The 27,401-nt window shown below is 41.9% G+C and overlaps 1 protein-coding gene across 1 annotated transcript in view; it reads left to right on the top strand.

Moving 5' to 3' along the window:
- ADGRA3 (adhesion G protein-coupled receptor A3) overlaps positions 1 to 27,401 on the top strand; it is a 114,680-nt gene that overhangs the window by 39,386 nt on the left and 47,893 nt on the right. Inside the window, 7 exon segments of the mRNA XM_066384744.1 lie at positions 2,711 to 2,782; positions 9,147 to 9,218; positions 11,470 to 11,630; positions 14,008 to 14,221; positions 19,253 to 19,417; positions 22,255 to 22,456; positions 24,007 to 24,162. Of these exon segments, the coding sequence (XP_066240841.1) occupies positions 2,711 to 2,782; positions 9,147 to 9,218; positions 11,470 to 11,630; positions 14,008 to 14,221; positions 19,253 to 19,417; positions 22,255 to 22,456; positions 24,007 to 24,162 (1,042 nt within the window).

The following is a 27,401-nucleotide window of genomic DNA, read 5'->3' as shown; positions in this document are numbered from 1 at the left end:
AGCATTTTTCATCGCCTTATACAGTAAGTAGTCTCTTGTGTTCTTGCCTAGGAAAGTAATTGCCATTTATAATCTTCCCACTAGAAAATATATTCTTAATTCCAAACAGCTGACTTTTAATTGAACGTACAGAATACAGTTTGCAAGCTGAGAGAGTCTGAGATGTAACCTCGATGTGATACCAAGACATTTTGCATTAGTAACATTTCGTAGTTGCTTATAGATAAAGGCGCTTTCTCTTAAAGGGCCTTAAATCATTCATTTCAATTGTGCATCCCACTTGACAGCTACGTGATAAGTGTTTTTAGAAGTGCACCCTGGCTTTGCTTTTATTTTGTAGATAATTTGAATCAGGAAGATTAAGTAGCTTTCCACAGAATAATAAACTACCAGAAGTAGGTAAAACTTAGATCTACTTGGTGTCTCTTTTTGCTTTATCCACAAATTCAACCTGATTCTCAATCTAAAGGAACACCCATAATCAATACTTAAATACCGTTTTAAATAGATCCGGCTATAATGAAATTGTTTCCCAAAGAATCAGTGGTAATTACACCATTTAAAGCTCAGAATTGAGACAAGAGAATGAATAGACCATGAGAAATGCTTGTTTGAGCAACAATTCACAATTGATGCCTAATTTTCTTAAAACATAGAAATAAAAGGAACATCAGCTGGAATTTAAGGAAAAAGTCTTATACGAATAAATACTTAGCTTTAACAGTCTGAGGGAGCAGGGGAGTAGCAAGAGCAATAAAGACTTGTATTGCTTAAGATTCTCTTATCAGAAGTTGACACAAGAAAGGTAAGGCAGAACTATGAGATTAGGGAATACCAGGATGACCCAAGCAACGAAATATCTAAATGAAAATTTAGTAAGTAGGTTCAAATACTGTCCTTATTATTTCTCATCGGACTAATACATTTTCTTCCTTTGCAAAATACAAAATTTAAAATCCAACAATTTCAGTTGAGAAGTGGGTGGTGCAGATCACTTATTTTTTTTCTGAGTGAGAGTAGGGGGTGATAGACAGACTCCCTCATGTGCCCCAACCTAGATCCACCTGGCAACGCCCGCCTGGGGCCAATGCTCGCATCACCCGAGCTATTTTTGCAAATCACTTCTAAAGAGTGTAACTTGAATGTGTAAATTCTCCATTACAGGGATGTTAAATTCTCCATTATGGATGTTAGAGAAAATGTGATAACAAATGTTTTTGAAAGTTTGGTTTAGAAAGCGTGTTCTCATTCTTTCATCAAAGCTTGAAGTGGTTAATAGTTCCACATCTAACAACTGATAAAAAGAAAAAGATTGTTTTAGGGTTTTCTTGCAGTATGGTTCACTAAGTTTACCGATAAATGAAAGCCATGCCATCATATAAGAAGTTTATATTAATTACCAATTATTATCTCCCAATTAAAAAGTCATCTCCAGATTAAAATGTTAAATTGTGTTCAGTTGTCCTTGGTGTGAAGAAAAACACTGAAGAAAGAATACAATACAGGGATAGGTAAAAGTAGGTTGTAAGTAGTCTTTTATTAGTATTATTGTATTATATTCCCACTGTACACCTACTTTTGCCAAAACCTGTGTTTACTACACATTTCACATAGAAGACAAGGTTTCATGGATTGAGAAGAAAAACACTGAGAAAGTAGCATTTGATCAAAAATATAAGAGTTTAAGAGTGATAGAAAAAAGTAATAGAAAATACTAATTGGGCCATCACCTAGATATTGTTAAAGCATATCTAAGAAGTGGCCCAATTATTTTATTTATTTATTTTTAAAATTAATTATTATTTTTTTGGTGACAGAGAGACAGAGAGAGGGACAGATAGGGACAGAAAGACAGGAAGGGAGAAAGATGAGAAGCATTGATTCTTCATAGTGGCACCTTAGTTGTTTATTGATTGCTTTCTCATATGCCTTGATGAGAGTGGGGGGGTGGCTTCAGCAGAGCTATTGACCCCTTGCTCAAGCCAGTGACCTTCGGCTTCAAGCCAGCAACCCCATGCTCAACTTGATGAGACTGCACTCAAGCCGGCACCTCGGGGTTTCAAACCTGGGTCCTCTGCATTCCAGTCCGAGGCCCTATCTATTGCCCTAATAATTGGTCCGGCCCAATTATTTTTTTTATGTAGACTAAGTAACAGCTCTGTAAAGTCAAAGCTAACTCAGCTGTATTCTCTTTACATTGAAAACTTCGGAGTATTAAAGGAATGAGGTGAGAAAGCATTAAGTTCCAGATGTCTTGAGATAGAAGTTCTGGTGTTTGTTTTGATCATTTGCCCTCTTATCTGTTGTGTTAGATGTTGGCTGAGATAGGGCTCTCTGCCCCCTCACTTTTCCCAGCATAACTGACTGTGCAGGTCATCGGCAGGCTGGTACCGCGGACAGTAAGACAGATGGGGTCTCATTTGTACTTGTCCACTGGTATCTTGGGTCAGTTTACAGGAGTCAGTGTTTGAAATATGAAGGGCATTATAATTACACAGCGTTAGCCAGCAGGGGCCAGAAGTAAGTGAGAGCCGGGATCATGGCCTCTCCCAGAGCCCCCGTGTGTCTCATGAGGGAGGTACGTCTCTCAGCGATGCTGAAAAGGAAGATTTTGTATGATACCTGGCTGCTGTTTTCAAGTAGTGAGCGTGTGAAACCTTCACTAACCAACAGAGCTAACTGAATACATTTCTTTCCCCGTTCTCCTTAGGGATCTGACGAATAATCGAATAGGATGTCTGAATGCAGACATATTTCGAGGACTCACCAATCTGGTTAGATTGTAAGTACACCTTTCTTGCCTATGCAGATATAAGGAAACATTTGCATCAGTACCCAGATATTTATAAATACCTACAACGTGTTGAATATTCAAGTAGTAACTGTTCAGTAGCAGCGGAAGTGGTGTAGGGAACAAGGAGCTGGGAATGTAGTCATGTCATCAGAACACAATGTTTCATTGCTGCACACACAGGGACACACATAGACACAGGTGCACTCTATGCCCTAGGGAACATGTCCACACTGGGAAAGATGATTGACAGCTTGCATATTCTGGGGAAATTTCTTGGACAAGGTGAACCTTGAGCTGATGGCCCAGGAGGCTACAGAGAGTTGGGTCGTTAGGAAGGAAAGCACACTGAGCAAACAGTGCTTGGAGGTGGAAAAAGAGCGAGACCAGTTTGTTAAGCAGGAGGCCAGTGGTACTAGGAGTAAATATCCATTTGAGTTGGGCCTTGGGACCTTGTGATTTGGGGTAAGTTATTTAACTTCTGTGAGCTTTTCTGTTTTTCATCTGTCCATGGGATTTATAGTACCTCAAAGTTATTATAAGTATTCATTACAATTTGAATGATCTATGTCTATATATAGATCTGTATCATTGAATTCATGTATAACAGACATGTAGAATTTTGCAGAAATCATTAGATACATTTTTATTTTTAAAGTGGAGAGGCTCTGTTTGTAAATAACTAGAAATAAGGCTGATTATCTATAATAGAGCTTTATATGGGAATGTATAAAAAGCAGACGGAGGCTCAGAACGGATTCAACAATAGGAAGACCCTGAATGACATTTATGTAGGAAAATGGCATCAAATCATGTTTTAGAGAAGAGCAGTTTGGGAACAGGGTGCAAAGTGAAACACGGGAATGGAGGTAGAATTGTGGTGGAAGGTCTGTTCCTGGTTCTTTCTCTCTGTAGCGTTTCAGAATGTTTCTTCCATTTCGATCACATTACCTGTGAAAAATAGTGAGATTATTTCATCATCTGGAAAGGAGGGGACCTCAGATCAATCGTTAGAGTAGGACAAAGTACTCCAGCTTCTTAGTGAACTTGTAGTATTTTTCCTTAAAAATACTACACACACATCTTTCCTCCCGAATTAAAAGGACACTTTTAATTTCTATTTCTATTTCTATATAAAAGATTGATTTGGTGCACAGCTCTACTCACAACTTGCAATTAATTAAATCAATTGCATTTTTCTATTTTGTAACTGGATTGCAAACAATTTTAGTGCTTTTATTATTTCTTCTTCAGAGTTTTATATGTTTAGTTTTAAGGACTGCATAAGAATTGGTAAAATGAGGCATCCATGAAAGAAATTTTTCTTACATTTTTGCTTAGCTGTGACTTGAGTATTGAAAAAAGGAGTCTGTTTTATTGATTTTAGTTCCAGATGGCTTTATAGCTTTGGCCTGGGTATTTGTTTTGAACCAATAAAAAATGTTTTTTTGTTTGTTTTTGTTCTTAGGCTAAGGACAGGGTGGGACAGTGGTGATGTTCAGGCAGATTACTGTTCTTATGATTTCTTTTGATTTCTGCCTCACAAGCTGCAGTTTTGGGGAGTTCTAGAGTTTGGGTCATTTCTTACTCTTTTTTTAAACCAATTATTTGATACCCGTTGTGAGAATTTACAAGGTCATGAAACACAATGGACATTTATTCAAGGAAATAATTAGCCATAAAAAGAACACTATCAAACTTCTAGTTTGTGATTTGATTGAGATGATTTTGTTTGTAACCCATGGAATAATAAATAGATTACTGTGGCTCTTAAATGTAACACTTTATGTTGTGGCAGGTAAAGAAATATACCTGACTTATATCCTTTGAATACTGTCCCTAAAATAACTTGGCGATTGAGGTGCCTTCCTAACCTTCAGGAATGGGGGTGAGGGCTGGCAAAATGGGGAAGGCGGCCGAAAGTAGGAACTGCCGGTTATGAGATAAGAAAGCCCTGGGACCTAACGTCCAGCCCGGCAACTGTAGTTAGCAATACTGTGTCGTGTATTTGAAAGTTGCTAAGCGAGTCCATTTTCACAGAAGAAAGCGAAAAGTTTTCACAGAAGAAAAAAATTGTAACTATGCGAGGCGATGGGTGTTAACTAAGTGTATTGTGGCAATCATTTTGCATTATAAACGTGTGTCAAATCATTATATTGTGTACCTAAAACTATGCAGTGTTATATGTCAATTATATGTTAATTTTAAAAAAGTGTTTTTTTTAAAAAACGTATTGTTTTAGTGCGACAATAAAAGATAAGCAAAACCACCACCACCACCCCCACCCGACTCCAAAAGAAAACATTCAGGAATTCGTTGTAGTGGAGCTGCTAATACTAGTTTGGGTTGACGTGGTCTAGAGTTCCGGATCGAGACACTTTGGATCCGACTTCTGTGCGGGCTGCTGCAGTCGCCAGATTTCAGGTTCTCTGTGTCCGGTAGTGTGAAGGCTGGTGACAGTGGATACTTCCCACTTGCAGAATACACCCTTTCCTCAGTCTAACGGGGAAAAGAGAATCTGGGCAGTAAGGGGCACGTGTGCATCTCTTAGATTAGCAGTCGGAGAGCTCGCTCCCTTTTCCTGTCACCCACACAAAAAGTGCACAGAGAGGAGGAGACCAGAGGGGAACGCTGTTCGCCCTTTCCGATGCTGCCTCTCCCGCTGAGCCCTCTGGGTCTCCCTGGGATGTGGGCTCTCCTTTCAGACTGACTGGCCGGCCGCTTCCCCAGGAGGCCGCGATGGAGGCCCCTCAGGCCTGGGTGGGACTGTGACCTACAGGCAGACAGTAGTGTTCTTGCCCCGACTGACTTCTCATTGTTTTGAAACAAGTGTTGACTTTGGAGATTGAGGTTAAATATTGAAAAATAAATGTGTCAGAGGCTATGGTGGACATGAGTGTGTTTCTTTTTTTTTTTTTGAGGGGGTTGATTAATTGTGTGTATTGACCTCTTTTGCCTTTGCTGATGGACAGATTGGGTGAAGAGCTATCCTAGAGAAATGAGGCCAAACCTGAGAGGTTCCCACCCGTCCTACCTTTTACAAGAAATCCCTGCTGGACCAGAGATCTGGGGACCAATGGAGACATCTGTCCTTGTCCTTCACATAGTTAATTTACAAAGAAATTGTCAGGCGATCAACAAATGTTAAAGTCTTTTATTTTTCCTTTTTAATAAATTAAAACCTGTATTTCTTCCCTAAGAATTACACCTTTAATATTTTCCCCTTAGAAGTAATTGGTGAGTGATATTTGAAAGAACTTCCTTTATACAATTAAAGAGTTACTAAAGTCTTTAAGTAGTAAAACCATACAGTGATATGAAGGGAAAGCTAAACCCCCTCCATCTCTCCAGACACATCGCTCTGAGAGCCCTGACTGACGATTTGGTACATATATTTTCAGATTTTTCTGCTGCCCCCACAGCTATGGGTGTACACGTGAGGCTTGACATATTTGCTGTATTTGGCAGTTTACACTTTTTAAAGAAAAATCACCAACATACTAATAAATTTTCAGGAGAGTACACGCTGCTTTAGTTTATGCTTGTTAATAGCTACAGACTGTTTCCAGTATAAAACATGATACTGTAGTCAGTTATTTTTCTCTTACAAGAGAGTTGACCGCACTTTCTCTTTCTTGAACGGGTCCGCCCTGGTAACCAAACCCCCCTGTGCATACACAGATGTTGTACCGCATTCATTTCACTTACAGGAACTCAAATAGGTCTGGTGAGCAGCAAGGAAGGAAGGAAAGAAAAGTTCGCCAGGAGAGGAGGAAGTCACCTGCCGGATGGGAGTGGGGTGGGGGCTCATTCGCCGGCCACTGCATTCAGCGAGCTCACTGGGACCCGGGAGCAGTGGCTGTGCCGGCCCCTGGCCGTTCTGTTCCTTTTCCTTTTCTGTGTGTGAGCATCTCACCTGCTGGAGTGGGAGTCGGGTGGGAGCTCATTCGCCTGCCACTGCATTCAGCGAGCTCACTGGGACCCGGGAGCAGTGGCTGTGCCGGCCCCTGGCCGTTCTGTTCCTTTTCCTTTTCTGTGTGTGAGCATCTCACCTGCTGGAGTGGGAGTCGGGTGGGAGCTCATTCGCCCGCCACTCCATTCAGCGAGCTCACTGGGACCCGGGAGCAGTGGCTTGGCTGGCCCCTGGCCGTTCTGTTCCTTTTCCTTTTCTGTGTGTGAGCATCTCACCAGCTGGAGTGGGAGTCGGGTGTTTTAAAATACGTGTAAGTTTTTATGGCCCCTCAACCGAAGCCCATTATTCCATTTGATCTTCCGCCAAACAAAAGAGCAGTCCGTTTCCATCCTGGGGGCAGTTGGTGCGTTTTGGGATTGACGGGGGAGATGTCTGTCTGCGATGGGATTCCCTTCTCCGAGACTATTAAGGGACATCTCCAGCAATACCTAATAATTAGAAGAAAAAGTCCAATAATTAGAAACCCGTGGTCCCTGTAAGATGCGATTATTTTGTTTATACTTAAATTCTGTAGTTGTAGGATAATTTTTTTTTTAATTTTGAAGTTACTATTATGGAATCGCTTTTAAACATAAAACATCAGAGATGATGTGTAAGGAATCTTCAAGTCCTGATTTTCTAGCTTCAACGCTTAGCAGTTCATAGCCAATCTTTAGTTATGCCTCCATCCCTTGACTTTTCACCTGCTTCGTTTTAACAGAATCCTGGTGATTATGATTTCACATAGACTAGCTTCATGCACGTAGAGTTCATTTTAATTGCCTCTAAGTCACTTGCTTGCGCTGTTGCGGTGACTTACACTCCCATCAGCAGTGCCTTCTTCGAAAGTCGCATGCGGTACCCACTCCGACAGGCCACAGCACAGAGGAAAAGGGCATCTCTTCTGTTGTTCTTTTAATTTGCAAATATTCTTTTATATTTGTTTGCTTTCTAAGTTTATAGGCAACTCTGTAAGGATCAGAGTCGTTTTATCCAGTTTTTGATGCCTAAAGACATAATAGTAACACTCATCCAATGAGGTTCTGATTGAAATTCCTTATATATTAGTTTGTGAAGCATTGCCTTTGTGTAATGTGAAGTGAGCAGGAATTCATGGCTGCAGGTGCCGTGGGAACTTCTCCCAGATCGATTCTCTTTCCTCTTCCCACTAGGGAACCCGTCTGCCCCATGGTCACTTTCTCCCCCACGGGAAGCACTTAACCCAGGCTCCAGAGCCCACCAGGCAGCCCCGGACTTCCGGGAGAACTAGAGGTCTGGCTGTATCTGCTCTGCATACCACCCCAGACACAGAACTGATGTGGTGGTGGGTGGATCGTGCTGCCATTCTCTCGAGTGTTAGCAGCCTCCTGAAGGTGGACTCCACGTCCTGAGCAGTCAGCCACCAGCACCGAGCACCTACTGGATACCTCAGCATGTTACTAGCTGCCCTTGGTACCCCAGTAAGTAAGACAGGTCCCTCCTCAGCTGGAGTTCATAGTCAAACATGGAGGGAATACTTCTGTCAAATCATTATGGGTGTAACACACTACTCCGATTGTAGCATGGGTTTTAATTCATATAAAACCCTGCCAGGTTTAGACAGGTATTTCTTAACGCCATCTGATACAAGGGGAAACAATAGGCCCACCCTGAACTCGAGCCCCGGCCTTGCCCTGTAAACCCGGACTCCTGACACTCTGTTGATCCTTGTTTACTCAGTTACTGCGGTTGCTGCTGATGGTCATTCATTCAAGTCATCTGTTGTCTTTTTTTTTTTTTTTTTGTAATTTTTGCTTTCTTAAATGATACTGAGCGAACACAGGAAGCGTAATTTCTGGTTGCATCAAGAGCAGGACTGAAGATTAGTAAGGCAACTTCCAGATTCACGGTATTTGATATAAAAATCCTTATCTAGCTGAAAGAATTTTAAAATCATAATTTTGTTTACTGTTTTATACACGGTTAAGAACAATATTCTTTTTCCAGCCTTGGAGAAGTAGTTACTATTTGTGCCCTCTTTATAAGACTTAGAATAACTTTTATAAATTCTTTGCAGTGTTGAATCATTATAGGACACTTGAAGAACCATGAAAAAATATTAAAAGTTATATTTATTAGGTTTTGGGGTTTTTTTTTAGCAAGAAAGAGAGAGAAAGATAGATAGATAGATAGATAGATAGACGGACAGACAGACAAGCATCAACTCATTGTTCCACGTAGTTGTGCCATTGAGCGCCTCTCACTTGTGCCTTCCCTGGGGATTGAACTGGAGTCTCGGGCTCGGGCAGGCGACCCCAGGATCGAATCGGCGACCTCAGCACTCCGGGGCAACCCCCGTCCACTGTGCCCACACCAGTCAGGCTATTTTGTAAGTGAAATTATTTCCTTTCTTTTTCTCCCCAGAAACCTTTCCGGGAATTTGTTTTCTTCATTATCTCAAGGAACTTTTGATTATCTTGGCTCGTTACGGTCTTTGTAAGTAAGAATTTTTTTCTCCTGTTTTAAATGGTATTTTAGGTTTTGAAAATTAGAAAGGTTTTTTTTTTTTTTTTTTATGATTTAAGAGAGCTGGTGAGGGAAACCTTGTGATTTTGCAGAAATTAGCATCATTCTTGAGAGCTTGCATTTCCATTGAAGAACATACTGTAAACTTAATGGGATGCCTTTCAGAGAGGGACAGCCGTTTCCCCCTCCGAGTGGCACATCAGTCAGATCTGTGGTGTTTCCAGTAACGACGGTGGTAATTCTTCCTCTTTGACTTTGTTTTCAAATTAGAAAATATTTTGTTCTCTAACTAATTAAATCCCAGAAGTGTAAAACATTCCTTCCTCTGAAGAATTTGTGCTTAAGAATTTTTTATACTTTAGGGGTTTAATCTTATCCTGTAACCCCTTTGCTAACTGAATTCACAACTTATTACATTTCTAGGCGTGTTTATGTAGAGTGTCTGCTTTTTGAGGTCAGTGTAAGCTCGTATTTACAGTTCTCTGTAGCTTTAGAATTGGCCATATTTTTTCCCCCAAAGATGCAGTTTTATTAACTGCAAGATTATAATGGTGTTGCTTTTGAACAGTAACTGTTTTTCCAGATAAACATGAATATATTTTAAACATTCAGTCATATGAAAGTCTTTCAGAATCACAGTTGAATAGAATGTTTTTCAAATTTTTATTATGTGCACAGATAAATGTTCTGTTTTTCTTACGTGTACCTCATGGGATTGAGTTTCTTTTCCCAGGAAAAGTTTGTTCTCAACGGGATGTCTCTGTTGTCTCTGACTTCTTTTCTCCCCTCCCTTCTCCTTTCCTTTCTTTCCCAAGCCTGTCATTTAACTCTCATTCAGCAGTTTCGTTGGGCTGTAGCTGCTAGATTAGCATCTGTCTGTGTCCTCACCGGCCCAGGGGACACAGGTAGGTGCTTCTATAGAGAGTCACGTTGGATCAAACTCCAGGTGACCGCTTTTCGGGGAGCACATCATCTCCCTTTGGCATATTTAGTGGGCTCAGGTCAGTCTGGACCATGAAGTTTAGGAAATCAACAGGACTGCAAAGAATGATCTGGCTTTTGAGACCCTGGGCAGCAGAAATATGGGAAGTATTTTCATCCCCAAACTGGGGGACATTGCCAATGTTTTCACTTGGTTGTGCTAGGAAGTGGCCGGGAGCTGGTGTGTAGGAATTAGAAGGCAGGCCAGTCCTTGTTTTGGTTCCTTTTTTTTTTTCCATGTTACTCTCTCTTTGTTTTATCTCGTCCCAACTCCCCCCACCCCCTTCATTTTACCAGAACTGAGGCGAAGCCTGCGCCAGCCGTGGAGTGAGTGAGAGGTACACACGGTTGTATTTGCTCTTTGCACTTGGTCGACGTGTTTGTACAGACCACGCTGCATTCTATTTTAGTTACATTTACGTTTTGTTTCCGTTACATAACGTCCTAGTTGTCAGGAGACAGCATCTGCTTTTATTTTTATTAGCTGTCCCTAGTGAAGTGCATGACACACGACTAGTTAGTGCTTCGTAAAGCAGGTATTCCAGAAATTATTGTGCTTGTGTACAGGCTGCTGAATGTCCTCTCTTCGTTTCATACGTCCAAGTGTCTAACTCTAACACTTCTTGCCACACAGAAAGATAAGTCTCTGTTTCCTCTCATATCAGTGTGAGGTCTTATCTTTAGACTGGTTGAGTCAGCATCCCATAGGCTTGTAAATAACTGTAGTATCCCTGGCACGTAGCTGAAAGTGTCAGAAGTAGTCCCCACCCTCAAGGGACTTGCACTCCAGACAGACAGATGGATGTATCCAAGTGAAGCCATCACATTTTGCTTTATGTTGTGAGAAGTATCAGGAGAGTCTGTAGGCATTCAAGCCAAGAACATGGCAGTGACGGCTGGAAAAACTGGAAAAGGCTTCAGGAGGCAGCACGAGCATTTGCAGACAAAAAGGATGCGTCTTTGGGACTCCAGGACCCTGGGATTTAGGAGCTTGTTGTATGCATGAGGCCTGGTGAGGAGATTTTGTTCGCATACCAGCTTTGGTTGAAAGCAGCCTGGGTCTCCGGACCAGCGGGGGACCGTGCTGGAGTCACACCCTCCGCAGGTCCCTACCGGGGAAAGGGGGCCATATCCAGCTGGCGCTAAAGGTGCTTGACACCCAAAGCACAGGGCAGCGTGAAACCAAAGTGCCATTTCATGTATTCACCATAATCTGTGATTTGTATCGTGTCCGCTACAGAGAATTCCAGACGGAGTATCTCCTGTGTGATTGTAACATACTGTGGATGCACCGCTGGGTCAAGGAGAGGAACATCACCGTCCGGGACACACGCTGTGTTTTCCCCAAGTCCCTGCAGGCGCAGCCGGTCACAGGGGTGAAGCAGGAGCTGCTGACATGCGGTGAGGGAGAAAGGAGAACAGAGAGCTTTCCCCGTGTTTTACCCGCCACTGTGGTTTTCTTGAAAAGCTATAAAATTCTCTTTCCATTTTGATGGAACTGAATACAACCATCTATCTTCAATGGATTTGGTGATGATTGAGTTGATGGCAACAATTAAGTCAGCCTGAGTAAAATACATTTTTTTTGTTTGTTTGGTATTTAAAGTTCTTAGGTCCTGAACAGCTTTATGAAAACCAATGTCAAAGAATAGTAGAGATCTTCAACTTTTCTACCAGTTGGCAAATTGGGAATTCGCTGATAGTAATGAAATCTCAGGATGTGATCAATCACTGTTTGGGGGAACATGGATTGCTACGGTAGAGTCTGGCAATTTGCATCCATGATCTTAGCAAATAGATACAGACTGACCCAATAATTCTGTATGTAAGGGTTTATTCCTAGGAAATGATCAGCTACATGTGTAGCTCTTCAGACTACTTTATATTTAAGCCTGTCCAAAATTCTCAAAAATGGGAGGTTGGTTTAGTTATTTGAATTATGCAGCTATTGAAAATCATGATTTTGAAGAATAACAAATGACTTGAGGAAAATAACACATTTACTGTGCATTAAAAGAAAAAAGAGAAAAGACACATCAAACAAAAGCAGTCTTTAAAATAGAAATAGGTTCAGCTTAGTCTTTGTGTTGGGAAATAACTATCATTTTTTTCCCTTTCCTCTTTATTTTATTATTATTATTATTATTATTATTATTATTATTTTGGTATTTTTCTGAAGCTAGAAACGGGGAGAGACAGTCAGATAGAATCCCGCATGCGCCCGACCGGGATCCACCCGGCACGCCCACCCGGGGGTGATGCTCTGCCCCTCCGGGGCGTCACTCTGCTGCGACCAGAGCCACTCTAGTGTCTGGGGCAGAGGCCAAGGAGCCATCCCCAGCGCCATCTTTGCTCCAGTGGAGCCTCGGCTGCGGGAGGGGAAGAGAGAGACAGAGAGGAAGGAGAGGGGGAGGGGTGGAGAAGCAGATGGGCGCTTCTCCTGTGTGCCCTGGCTGGGAATCGAACCCGGGACTTCTGCACGCCAGGCCGACGCTCTACCACTGAGCCAACCGGCCAGGGCCTCCTCTTTATTTTTAATGTTGTTATTTCGCAGGTAAAATATCTTCATTGGATTAAAATTAAGATTCATGAAAATAATGTATACTTACATCAAATCATTATGATACACACTTTAAATATTTTACACCTTAATTGGTTAGTTTAACCTCAATAAAGAAAAAACTAAAAGAAAAAAAACAACTCATGCTGTACTCATGGCTAGTGGCAAAGACACATTGGTATATTATTTCTTGCACCTTTTTTCTGTGTTTTGACTAAAATATCATATTCTCATGCTTTCATAACCTCTTTAAATTTGAAATAATGTAAACTTATTTTGCAATCATATAAAATAGATCCATACCAATCCATTATATAGATGTAACTATACTTGGACAACTTCGTTATTACTGCATATTTAGGCTGTTAATAATTTCTCCACAAACAGTGCAAGGATTCATTTCCTTCTGTCCATCTTTGAATGCATGCTTTTGGGTAGACTACTAAAATTAGAATCGTTCTGTTAGGCAATGGACTAAGTATTTTAAAGACTTGATATTGTGTACATTTTTTGCATATGTATTTAAAATTTCCCCCTTTTGTTGGCAGGAAATATATCAGCTTTTTTGGCTTCTTTATTTTATTTTATTTTTCGATTGAATGTATTGGGGTGACACTGGTTAACATAATTACAAAGATTTCAGGTGCATACTTCCACGACATACCCCTGTACACTGTATTGTGTGTTCACCCCTCCTCCCACTCAAAGTAATTATAATATATGAGACTTTAAAAATTATTTTACTCTTCTCTTTAAATGTCCTAAACTTTCTGCAATCAGTAGGTATTACTTTATACCCAGGAACCTGTAGTTTAATCAAAGATAATACAGTTTCCAACATGTATTTTTAAATTGTGTATATATTAGCATTTACTTATCACCAGTTCCGTTCTCCAGATTTAAGTATCATTTTGCAATTTTTTTTTTGTATTGCTCTTTGATCATCTGATACTCTGGTGACACCATCAAAAAGGAAGGTTTCTAAATGTCGGGACTGATTACAAAATGGGTTCATCTTCATTCTGCCAGTTTTGTTTTCATCTGGGACCCTCTTATGTTAGTAGCAGCCTTGCTTGTACTAGCATTCTGAAATGCTCGTTGCTGAGGAATATTTGTTTTTTGGTTTTTAAAGTTTTAGTTAGAATTTCCATAACTTATCATTCTGGAGCGTGCATCTGGCATTGTGCTGGTTTACTGAGTCTGTCCTCCTGTCTCTAGATCCTCCTCTCGAACTGCCGTCTTTCTACATGACTCCGTCTCATCGCCAGGTTGTGTTCGAAGGAGACAGCCTTCCCTTCCAGTGCATGGCCTCGTACATAGATCAGGACATGCAGGTGCTGTGGTATCAGGACGGGCGAATCGTTGAGACGGATGAATCGCAAGGTATCTTTGTTGAAAAGAACATGATTCACAACTGCTCGCTGATTGCAAGGTAAACTTTTTAAAATGAGGAATGGTCTCTTTGGATGTTACTAATTGTTTTAGAATTGTAACTTTTGGAATTTGAGTAGCAAACATCTGGATTCCTGATTGTTGTTACTCATCTTGTAAAATTAAATCACTGTCTTTTCCACCCACTTTTATGGAGGGGGGGTGAAGAATAAGATAAAAGAGAAACACTGATAAAAATGTATGGACCTTTTGTTTAAAAGTTTTAGGAGGAAAAATGTAAACTGTTAGTGCCAAGCTTAATTTCTAACCATTTCCTGTGCTAAGTTCAGACTTTCCCTTTTAGGCATCACCTAATATTGACCATTTTATGACTAATGCTACATTTTAAGATATTTCCTCTCTCTACCCCACTAGCATAATGAAATATAATACCTGTGTTGTTAATGTCATGACTTTTGTGAACACCAAAATATTCATTCAAATGAACTTTATAAAGTGTAAGAAACAGAGTAAAATATATATGATATTATCACTCACCAAATGTTTTATTTTGGTTAATTTTAATCTGTAGGCATTGGATTTTCTCTGTGTGTGTCTCTTTGTCTCTCTCTCTTGTGTCTCTTCATTTCCTTCCTACCAATTCCTTAAAGACAGATTTCTGCTTAAATTTTTAAGAGTAGTAAGGCTGTAGTTTCTGAACTCTGCTGGGGCACCCTAAGATAGTGGGGGAGGGGCGGATAGCACAACAGACTCACAGAAGTGACGCTTGAAAGTTATCGTGAAACAAAAGATTCTCTGAGTTAAAGACCATGTCTGGGAATTGTGGGAGCAAATATTCAACTTTTTAATTTGGTTTTCTACTGAGATTTCCTTTCTGATTATTAGAAGTATATTTTCATTTATGTCTTTTAATGTATTTATAGTACATGCTTTTAAATCTTTGCCAGCTAATTTTAGCATCTGGGTCATATTGGAATTATTCACCATTGACTACTTTTCTTTTGAATTTGGCTTATATTCTTCATTTTTCTAAAAAAAATAGTATATGTCCAGGGATGTTGGATTGTATCCTGAACATTGTGAATGATTCACTATAGAGGAAGAGTTGGCCAAGTATAGCTTTGATGTGGGTAGATTTTCTGTGCAGAAGTTTGCACTTATAGTCAGGCACCTTTCTACCTTTCACCTCTGACTGTTCATCAAGTTAGTTTGTGACTTTCTATTTGACTAGGGTATGTCCTTGGACATAAGCCATTAAAAATAATTTTATGATTGCTCCCCAATGCCATGGGGGAGCATGACATGAGCTCTTCCTCATGTCAGCTCCTCTCGGGTTTCTGTTTGCTTTGGATCGCTGTCAGTGTATTCATCTCGTTGTCATTTGGTTATTGTCCAGAGCCAATAATTATTAACTGCAGGGAGGGCAGTTTGATGGGAGCTTCCCTTTGTTAGCACCTCTGAGATTGTTGGAAACAGTGTATCAGGCTTCACGGAGAAGTCTCTCATTATTACAGTCTTTATACTCTGCTGATAATTTCGTAAGTGTATACATGTGTTAAAACTCATCAGTTGAGGCCATTTGGCTCAGTGGTAGAGTGTTGGCCTGGCATGCGGAAGTCCCGGGTTCGATTCCCGGCCAGGGCACACAGGAGAGGCACCCATCTGCTTCTCCACCCCTCCCCCTCTCCTTCCTCTCTGTCTCTCTCTTCCCCTCCCGCATCCGAGGCTCCATTGGAGCAAAAGATGGCCCGGGCGCTGGGGATGGCTCCTTGGCCTCTGCCCCAGGCGCTAGAGTGGCTCTGGTCGTGACAGAGCGATGCCCCGATGGGCAGAGCATCACCCCCTGGTGGGCATGCCGGGTGGATCCCGGTCGGGTGCATGTGGGAGTCTGTCTGACTGCCTCCCGTTTCAGATTCAGAAAAAAAAAAGAACAAAACTCATCAGTTGGGCATTTCAAGCAGCTATATGAATAGATAAAAGTTGGCACATAATACAACAGTCAAGCTTTAAAAATACATGGAAACTTTTCTGATTGAAGAGCTTTGATTAATTGAGAACCCTTGATTTTGATGACTATAAAGTAACTAGATTAACATGATAAATTTATTTCTACAAGTCATACTTTAAACTCTTTATAGAAGTATCCTAAGGATAGCAACCTAGTCTCATATATTTGTTGGTAGGAACACGGCTCAAGTGGAAAACTTTTCTGTGAAGACCGAGAAGTCCTTTACCCAGCCGTAGCCAGCCTCAGAATAACACAGAAGTTGTAGAGAAAGGAAGTACGGTTCTGGAATTGGTTCCTGAGCTACCTCTAGAGTTCATGGGTCTCCTCAGGCACTGATCTGTGCTTAGGGTTAGTAGTTTTCCTCCAGGACGGAACCGAGGCTGCTTCTTTCTCCTCGTATCTCCAAGGGTGCTGCCTTGAGGACGCCTGGACGTTTTATTCCGAGAAATGGCTTTAGACATTGAAGTTACTACTAAAAGTTACCTTAATAAAAGGATAGCTCGGGCCCTGGCCAGTTGGCTCAGTGGTAGAGTGTCAGCCTGGTGTGCAGAAGTCCTGGGTTCGATTCCCGGCCAGGGCACACAGGAGAAGCGCCCATCTGCTTCTCCACCCCTCCCCCTCTCTTTCCTCTCTGTCTCTCTCTTCCCCTCCTGCAGCCGAGGCTCCATTGGAGTAAAGATGGCCCGGGTTCTGGGGATGGCTCCTTGGCCTCTGCCCCAGGCGCTAGAGTGGCTCTGGTCGCAACAGAGCGACGCCCCGGAGGGGCAGAGCATCGCCCCCTGGTGGGCATGCCAGGTGGATCCCGGTGGGGCACATGCGGGAGTCTGTCTGACTGTCTCTCCCCATTTCTAGCTTCAGAAAAATACAGGAAAAAAAAAAAAAAAGGATAGCTCGGTTGGTTAGAGCATCATCCCAAAGCACAGAGGTTGCTGGTTCAATCCTCTGTCAGAGCACATACAGGGACTGATTGATGTTCTCCTCTCTTTCTCTCTCTCTCTTTCCCTCCCTCCCTCTCTCTCTCTCTCTCCCTCCCTCCCTCTCTCTCTCTCTCCCTTCCTCCCTCCCTCTCTCTCCCTCTCTCTCTTTCCCCTCTCTCCCTTCTTCTCTCCCTTCTTCCTTCCCTCCTTCTCCCTTCCTCTTTCACTAAAATGAATACATAAATGTAAGAAAAAAGGTTTACAAAATATATTAGGACCCTATAGCTCTTATTGGGTGTGTTAAAATACCCTGGACACCACAATGATTTTACAGAGGTACTGTGGGATATTTTAAGTTTTGGAGGAAGAATAGCAATATTTGACATCTGTCAGACACCACAGAGCTCCTAGCTCCAGGCTTTTATGGTGTCACCGTTAGATTGTGTTAAATTCCTTTTGCTAGTGTCATACTTTAGGATGTAGGGTTTTTGTTGATTGCTTTGATACAAAGCAAGTACCGTATGAAAATCATTGTGAAACAAGAAATAAGGGGTCTGACCTGTGGTGGCGTGGATAAAGCACTGACCTGGAATGCTTAGGTCACTGGTTCAAGACCCTGGGCTTGCCTGGTCAAGGCACAGATGGGAGTTGATGCTTCCTGCTCCTCCCCCCTTTTCTCTCTGTCCCTCTCTCCCTACTCCAAAATAAATAAATTTTAAAATCCCAGAAAAAAAGAGAAAAAATAAGGGTGTCACTGTCTGATCTGATGTGTGATTAATTTTATAGTCCCCAAAAGGCAGATGCAGGTCATTAGATATAGTTGTTTTTTAAGAATGCAGTGTTTATTTCAAATTGATGTGTGCTATTTTTTCAAATGGCTGCTAAGTTATTATGACGTAAATACCCAGCTTGGGGATTTAATGTCAGAGTCTTTTGTGTCACTTGATCTTGGAATGTATTTATTACAGTGTACTGGTTTATTTACTGACTGGGTAAAGACGATAAACATTTTCTTTAATACAGAATAGTTGTACCTCAGAGTCATTCGTGGAGCGTTTGTTGTGTAAGCCATTGGTGACTTAGACTGGAAAGATGTCTGTTAAACTTAAGACATCGTTTTTGTAAGTTACTTAAAATGACAGTCTATGTCTAATTACTTATCATTTGTATCTACTTAAAAGCAAAGCCTAATTTGTCCTGTTGGTGTGGAGAATAAAGGTTAATTGAATGTTCTGACATTTGCTCTTTAATTAAAAGGTTTTTCATATTAGAGAATTATGACTTCATCTTGCAAACTAAATGTACTGACAGCGATTGAGAAATGGAGCTATTTTGTAAATTGAAGTATACCTTTACATGGAAACTCCTTTTGTTAAACCATTAATTAGTAATTTCCTACTTTTTTTTAAAAAAACTTAACATGTTGTTTCTTGTATAACCCTTCTTCCACAAAATATTTTACCTTAAATGTGTTCTTAATTACGTACTTTGTAATATTCATCCTCCTTGTTCATACTTGAATATTTTCCTGAGAGTCAGTGAAGAAAGGTAGATGTAGCGTAGAAATTTCTCCGCTGGTTGTGATGAAGAATGTGCCAGGGTGTTTCTGCCCGCCCATGCTGTGCCCCCCTGCTGTGCCCGCTCTCCTGCTTCTGGAAGCAGGTGTCTCAGGCACTGTGGACTGTTGCATCTTACTCATACGTCCCTGTCGCTCTCCTGCTTCTGGAAGCAGGTGTCTCAGGCACTCTGGACTGTTGCATCTTACTCATACGTCCCTGTCGCTCTCGCCTGCTTCTGGAAGCAGGTGTCTCAGGCACTGTGGACTGTTGCATCTTACTCATACGTCCCTGTCGCTCTCACCTGCTTCTGGAAGCAGGTGTCTCAGGCACTGTGGACTGTTGCATCTTACTCATACGTCCCTGTCGCTCTCGCCGTAGTGTGTCCAGTCTCTCTACCCGATCGTCCTGACTTGCGGCTGAAGTGCTTAAGTGGAGGGACATTTTTTTAAACGTGTTTTGATCTTAGAAGCACTTGGCCCACAATGTGCGTTCAGACATATTTGCTAAATGAGTGATAGAGGCCCGCGTGGTTTTCCTTTTTTTGCCTAACCATATTTTCTCTCTTTTTAAAATCTTTCTTCATGCAGTGCCCTAACCATTTCTAATATTCAGGCTGGATCGACCGGAAATTGGGGCTGTCACGTCCAGACCAAGCGCGGGAATAATACGAGAACGGTCGATATTGTCGTATTAGAAAGCTCTGCCCAGTACTGTCCTCCTGAGAGGGTGGTCAACAATAAAGGTGACTTCAGGTCAGTGTCATGGAAACGGTTAGAAAAGTCTGATTTGCCTGATGTCCCTTTTTATCCTCAAAGGCACATAATTGGCCTCCTACCCTCAGTAAGAATATTGGAGAAACATTTGTGTATTCATGTTTACATCTTTATATATCTAAGAACCACCCTTTAAACCGTAACTTCAGAATCATTTACAGAGATTTAAAAAACAAAAAACTTTATCTCAAATCTGTTGATTTATGAGTCCTTGCAGGTAGAGCCAGAAGTGTTTATTTTTAACAGGCAGTTTTGTTGAAAAAGTTAAGTACCACTACTGTAGGGAAACATTTTGGAAATTCTGCTAAAAAAGTACAAAATTTAGACAGGCTAGTGCTATTTCCTGTTTCTCTCCAAGCTCTCCTTTATGGATGGACACTGGAGGGTTTTGGATCGCCAAGTCACTTCTAACTAATGGCAGCTTAGGGGACGCCACACTGGGAGAGCCACAGATAGGACTTCCTGTTGGGTTCCATGGCGTTCAAGCAAGAAGAACCAAACGGGAAGAAGATTGGATCTGTGTTTCTCTCTCTGTTTTTTTAATTCTCCTTGACGTGACTATATGGAAATCAGTACTCATTATTGGCAGTGGATGAATCTTCGGGAAATGAGAGGGGTGGGGTGACTGAAACTCAGGGAGCCCTTGGGGCTGGATTTAGTTAACGTAAGCAGAATGACGGAAATGATTTTTTTTTTTTTTATTAGAAAGTTTAGAATTGGTGAGAGGGAACAACTTTTACCTTAGTCCCTCTTTACCTTCAAAGTTGATTTAAAACATCTTTATACCATTTACTTAATATTTTTTAGGAGCAGGAGTTTAATAATGAGTGTGTAGTTGGTATAAAGGGTGAGAAAGAGGTTGCCTTTAAAAGCAGTGTAAGGGTTGTCGAACACCAGCTTGTGCTCTTGACAGTTGGTGCTCTAAGCCCGATTTCTAAGGATTAGAAAATCCTTCATGTTAGTCTTTCAAGTCCAAACTGAAGAAGTGATAACCACATCTTCAGATCCGCTAGTTCATCATTGCTTTGTTCAAAATAAACTTTTTAAAAAAATTCTCCTTGACATGAATATGTAGAAATTAGCATTTATTATTGCTAGTAAGCTGTCTCTTATATGAATTTTTAATCTCTAATACTCATATTGTATACCTTAAAGTGAAAGAGAGAACAGTTGTTATTTCTGCCATATTCAAAATCTTTTATTAAAGAATCATAATACGATGATTTCTGTTTTTGGCAGAGTTGCTGTTTTTACTCCTAGTATTTTTCATTTTTAAAATACAAGAGGAATATAATTATTTAGCTAATTAATGAATCACTCATATTTTGATATGCCTTAAGGTATAATGCAATTAAACTTCCACTCCATTAAGAATTTAGTGTTGCTTGATCTAGTTATGCAAATTTTAGTAATGAAGTATATTTTGATGTGACTGATATTATGGTTTAGCAGTTTCTGTGTTACTGGTGAGCTATAACTTTTATTAAATATGTTTGATTTCAATACTAGAAATGGAGCTCAAATAATATTTTCTCAGCCCAGTTAGTGATAACCTACCCCTGGTCAGCAAACTGTGGCTCGCAAGCCACATGTGACTCTTTGGCCCCTCGAGTGTGGCTCTTCCACAAAATACCACGTCCGAGCGCTACCTCAATAAGGAATGGACCTTCCTATATAGTTTAAGTTTAAAAAATTTGGCTCTCAAAAGAAATTTCAGTCATTTTACTGTTGATATTTGGTTCTGTTGACTAATGAGTTTGCTGACCTCTGATTGGTCCTAGGCCAGCAAGTTTGTGTAGTCATTTGCATAGAGAGGGGCTTCTCCCAGAAAATTTGGTTGTTACACTGTTAGAGGTCTTCCACTCCACCCCCAAGTGCGGACATTTGCTAGAGGACTACAGGACTCAGCATAAAGGTGAAGTGACAGCTCCGATATATGATAGTGATGTAGGGGAGATGACAGGTGGGCTGGAGAGACCCATCTGCAGGCCCCTTCATGCTCCTGCACTCCCGTGGGGCTCCCACGGAGCCTGCGCCTTCTCCTGCCGTGAAAAGACGACCTCTCCGCAGTATTTCTGCCCACAGAAGCCAACTGGCGTCTCAGCACCCCACGTTCTTATTGCTGGTCACGTAGGCACCCTTTGCCTGGCACATACCCAGGTCTCAGCCTTCTAGTAGAAAGCAGTAGTTCAGCATAAACCATATGGCTTGTACAGCTGTCTGGGCACAGTGAGCCACCCTTACCAGTTAACTGTTCATGGCCACTCTTTAAGTTCTAGATTCCTAGACGCCGGTGAAGGGCCCGTGTGGCAAGCAGGCCTTTCTAAGGATGGCAGTCCCTGACCAGCTATCGTAACTTTTTCTGCATGTATAATAATAATATCTCTACTTCTGCAAAAGGCCAAATTCTAATTATATTGGAAAAGATCCTGACCTCCTACACCTAATGGTTATTACATAAGCCAACAATGCGGTAACAGTAATTAAGAAGAAACAGAAAACTCTCTGTTGCACCATTTTTCTTTTTTGCAGCATAAGATGCAATTTCCCTGTGTTTGTAGCAACATTAGAATATTTTAGGAAAATATCCTATTCTATTATGCTATTAAAAGACGCTTGGCTGATAGTTTAAAACGATTTAGTCCGTGTTAATCTTCTTTCTTTTTCTTAAAATCATTATGGCCTTTATTCTCCAGGGAGTTTTGTTTGTTTCTCCTGCTTGATTTTTTCTCTGGGACTGTGCATGCCATGTTCTGACCTGGATTTTCCTCCGCTATGGCTGTGTCAGGGTGGCCTTCTCACTCTGTTCTGTCCAGGTGGCCCAGGACGTTGGCGGGCATCACTGCCTACCTGCCGTGCTCTCGGAACACCCACGGCGGTGGGATCTACCCCGGAAGCCCGCAGGACGAGAGGAAGGCTTGGCGCCGATGTGACCGAGGCGGCTTTTGGGCGGATGAGGACTATTCTCGCTGCCAGTATGCGAACGATGTCACTAGAGTCCTTTATATGTTTAATCAGGTAACTAGCAAGTCTTCTGATTGGCTGAGGGTGTTGAGAAAACAGCGTTCGAGCCAAATACAAATGATCTCTTTTTTAAAAATTTAGCCAGGTGTACAGATTGGGTGTTCATACTACACTGGACTGATCCGTCTGTGGAATAAGGTCTCTAGTCTTCTCAAGTGGTATTCAAGTCCTTCTCAGGCATTACTCTTTCTTTCCTGTCTCTGCCTGACTTTGTGTCTGTGTTTGAATACCTTTATCATCAGTACTTGCCAGACAGAATCGCAACTGTCCTTCACGTCTACCTGGGAAGCCACCACTCGGTGTCTTCTAAAATCCCTTTGTCACAAGCAATCCCTTGTCGTGCCTGTCCCACTCAGATGCCTTCCTTGTCTTTATTTCTTTGTGTCTTTTATAAAACACACCTAATTGTAAACAGCTGGAAGATAGTTTCTGTGTTACACATATTCTAATGATCCTAGGCACCTATGTACGGTTTTTCTAATGGTTGGTGCCACATCATGTGTAAGTCAATGAATAAACAAAGGTAAAACATGACTGGCAGGGCCTGGGGATACAGGTAAGTGCTAAATCAGTGGTCCCCACCCCCGTGCGGGGAGGTACTGATCTACCCCCCCCCCAGCTGGCATACTCAGGGAAGGCTTCACTAAGCAGGTGGGAGGAGTCTGCGCAGAGTGTGGATCAGCAGGAAGGATGAGATGGTGCAGCACATGTATCCGATGTGGTTTTATGCATTATTCTATGTCATCCCAAGTTTAAAAGATAATTCCCCTCAGGTTCATTTGCATCAAAATTTTCCTTCTCTCAGGTTTGAAAAAGCATTTTAAGGAAATCACGGCGAGTAGATGATATACAGTGTGTCCGTAAAGTCATGGTGCACTTTTGACCTGTCACAGGAAAGCAACAAAAGACGATAGAAATGTGAAATCTGCACTAAATAAAAGGAAAACTCTTCCAGTTTCATACCTGTTCAGTGCAGTTCGATGTGGGCTCACACACACATCTTTTAGGGCTCCTTAGGTAGCTATCCTGTATAGCCTCTACAGACTCGTCACTGACTGATGGCCTACCAGAACGGGGTTTCTCCACCAAACTGCTGGTTTCCTTCAACAGCTTATCCCACCGAGTAATGTGATTCCTATGTGGTGGCGCTTCGTTATAAATGCGCTGATATTCACGTTGCACTTTGGTCATGGATTCGAATTTAGCGAGCCACAGAACACACTGAACTTTCCTCTGTACCGTCCACATCTCGACTGGCATGGCCGTGGGCTTCTCCGCTGTATACACGGTATTACGTCATCATCTGCACATGCGCATATGCTGCCACATCATCCTGCAGATACTGGGAGGGTTTTCCTTTTATTGGTGATTTCACATTTCTATCATCTTTTGTTGCTTTCCTGTGACCGGTCAAAAGTGCACCATGACTTTACGGACACACTGTAGTCCAAATTCATGGCAGTGTTTTGAAATGCAAAGGAAAGATGTCAAAAATTGTGCTGATTGATTTGCTAAAAACGCCTCTTTTTGCCTTTTCCCCGTAGATGCCTCTCAATCTTACCAATGCCGTGGCCACAGCCAGGCAGTTACTGGCTTACACTGTAGAAGCAGCCAACTTTTCTGACAAGATGGATGTTATATTTGTGGCTGAAATGATAGAAAAATTCGGAAGATTTACCAAAGAGGAAAAATCGAAAGAGGTATTTTTCTTGTTCCTGTTGGTATTATTTATAACAAGTAAACAGTCACGTGAGAGACTTATGTCTCAGTTTTTTTGTTTTTGTTTTTGTATTTTTCTGAAGTGAGAACCGGGGAGGCAGATAGACAGACTCCCACATGCACCTGACTGGGATCCACCCGGCATGTCCACTAGGGGGCGATGCTCTGTTGCTAGCCAATCTAGCACCTGAGGCTGAGGCCCTGGAGCCATCCTCAGCGCCCGGGCCAACTTTGCTCCAATGGAGCCTTGGCTGAGGGAGGGGAAGAGAGAGACAGAGAGGAAGGAGGGGGGGGATGGAGAAGCAGATGGGCCCCTCTCCTGTGTGCCCTGGCTGGGAATCGAACCCAGGACTTCCACACGCCGGGTCAATGTTCTACCGCTGAGCCAACCAGCCAAGGCTTTGCATCTCTGCTTTTAAAGCCCATTTATGTTTGATATATTTGAACTAAGTACATGCACTTTTCATGCTGCAAATTGTCATGGAGAAACGTAGGCTCTCTCTGTCAGCCACCCTTTGTTGGGAGGACTAGAGAAGAACTGTGTATTCTTGGAGGTTAAGTTCCTGTGATAGCACACAGCCTGCCCCGTCAGTGAGAGAGAGCCGTCCACTCCTCCTTGTGCGGCAGCCAGGGCTGCCTGTCGGGCTTCCCGGCTCCCTGTGACTCACCCAGCCCTCCGTTCTTTCTTCTTCGTCAGCTTTAAGTCACCCAGGTGTGTGTCCGATTGCTTACTTCCCTTTGTCCTTAATGCCAGGTCATCGTAGGAACTTGCCTGAAAATTCAAATGATTAAAATATGCAAGTTGTGAAAATCTTAGTGGCTTTGGAAGGGAGTACATTTTAATGGGCCCTGTTTCCAACTACGATATGCTTGTCCGCATGGATGTCCTTTAGGGGGGACACGGTGGCGGCAGCAATTTCAGAATGAATGAGCAGCGAATCAGGCTATGAGTGCATTTGGAAACGCAGACTGGCATATTCTTAAGCTTCATGTTTCCAGCTACGAGAGAACTTGACATACACTTTCTTTTGTGATGTCATCACTTACACACACATGATTTTCAGAAGTAGAAGAAACCTTGATCAAGTCACAAACTGAAGCCCAAAGCAAATTAAATGATTCATCCGAGGTTCTGCAGCGCGGCTAGGACGGGGCTGGACACAGCAGCCGTTGCGTTGGCGGCCCAATCCAGGGGTTTCCCGCGCTTCACTTTTCCTCTGCCGCTCCGCGGGGCCCTGTGCATTCCAGACTCCTCAGCAGACCGCCGTCGGGAAGTCCCGACAGCTCAGATTCATGACTGTGAAAAGGCAAAAAATACAAGCCTTTTTTTCCTAAAGCATTTATTAAAGACTTTTTTTTAGTTCTTTTGGTAGACTATTAATACCTTGCATTGTAGAGACAAGTTTTGAAAGTGCAGCCACAGCTTGTGAGACACTCGACTTGATACAATGTAGCTATTGAATAGTAACGAAGGAAAGTGGGTGTATGCGTGCAGTGGGTCTCAGTCCTAAGAGACCGTTTTGGTGGTGTTCTCTGAAGGTCAGACTGCAGGTTTGTGATGACCTCTGCAGATCTCTGTGTCCCTGGGCCACAGCCCACTCCCTGTGCTACGTGTTCTCAGCACGGGAGACGCTGTCTGGATCCTGGCTCTGTGGGAATACTGCTCTCCACTGTCGATTATACTCCCAGGTTAGCTGCCCACGTGATGACGCGTCATTTGTGGAAGTGGGATGTTTCAAGGCACTAGAGTAATTAGCGTGGCAATTGGAATGCGGGCACTGGAAAAGATGCTGCCATCATATAGTACATATTTGTTCTCATGCCCCCCTCTGTGGACGTGTGGGACCTTTGCTCACCTCCCAGCCGCGTGGAGCAGTGTGGTGCCCAGAGGCGTACGCTCCACTCTGGTCGCCAGGGTGTGGGACGCACGGTCTGCCGCTTTGCAGTGCGCTTGGGAGAAGTGTTTTATTGATGACTGAGAGTAAATGTGGTCTCGTGGGTGATTAATTACCCAGGGGCCCTTTATTTTAAAAATGGGTATGATCCTTGCCGCGCTTACCTTGCAAGTGAAAATATAGGTAAAATATTTTTGTACTGTACTTGCAAAACTAGGGTGAAATTTTATAGGAACAGAAAGTTTAAGTCTTATGATCCAAAAACTAGGAGTAAGGTTCTTAAAAAAAAAAAATCACCAGAGTTCTTTAGTTATGTCTCTAAATACTTAGGTTTGCTGCGGATCAGTGGTTTTCAACCTTTTTACATTTGGGGACTGGTGAAAATAGAATTATTTTAGGGACTGCTAAGGTAGAAATCAGGCTGCTCATAAGCAAATGTGACTAAGAGCATTGGGTCTATAATCTTCATATAAAATCAGGTGGTTAATTAACTCTTTTGCAGACTGGCATGACATTTCTGATAGACCAGTCTGTCGACCAACAGTTGAAAAACACTGCTGTAGATTGCTGTCACTTTCACCGGTTGACAATTATCTTTAGAAACAAACAATTATCTTTAAAAACAAACTAATTTTTAAGTATAAATCAGAGAATCAGAGGGAAAATATTCAGGATTGAAAATTGAAGTACACATGCAATATTACTCATGACTCAGTGACAGACTTCCTGTCCGATTCTTTGGAAGGTCAGACCGAAGGCCATGGCTTTCACCATTTACTGTAGTAAAACGAAATCATGAGGGTCAAGGGAGGCATCATTTTAAGTTGATTACTACAGCATAAAGTTATGCTAAGTTATCCTAAAATGAACATAACATAATTGGACAAGTAATTAAATTGATTTTTGTTTTATGTTCAAAAAAGTTACTCTGCTGTGGTTAATTTCATAGCTGAAGTAATTGTGAAACGGTTGCGTCTTAACCTAGGATTGAATCTAGTCGACACCAGCTGACCCTCTGTGGTTAGGGTGGGTATTGAAAGCTATCAAACTGCCAGCTCTAGATGGTGTATTTAGTGGGGTCTTTAAAAAGTAGCTCAAGATTGTCTGTCAGGCAGCTTAAGCATCTGTTTCGTATTTCAGAGAGTGATGAAAACATTATGTAACCGTTTCAGGAGATAAGAAGTATTAGAGATTAGATTTCGTTGGGTTATAGTCCCTTTACTGTGCTTCGGTTTTTATACGGAAGTGAGGCGTACACCATCTCTGGTTTACTACAGAGGTAAACTTTTTTAAAAGGCACATTTTTATGTACAGTTTTAAAAATA

Source organism: Saccopteryx leptura, chromosome 5 (assembly GCF_036850995.1).
Source record: "Saccopteryx leptura isolate mSacLep1 chromosome 5, mSacLep1_pri_phased_curated, whole genome shotgun sequence".
Lineage (NCBI taxonomy): Eukaryota > Metazoa > Chordata > Mammalia > Chiroptera > Emballonuridae > Saccopteryx > Saccopteryx leptura.
This window is presented reverse-complemented; position numbering and strand designations above follow the sequence as displayed.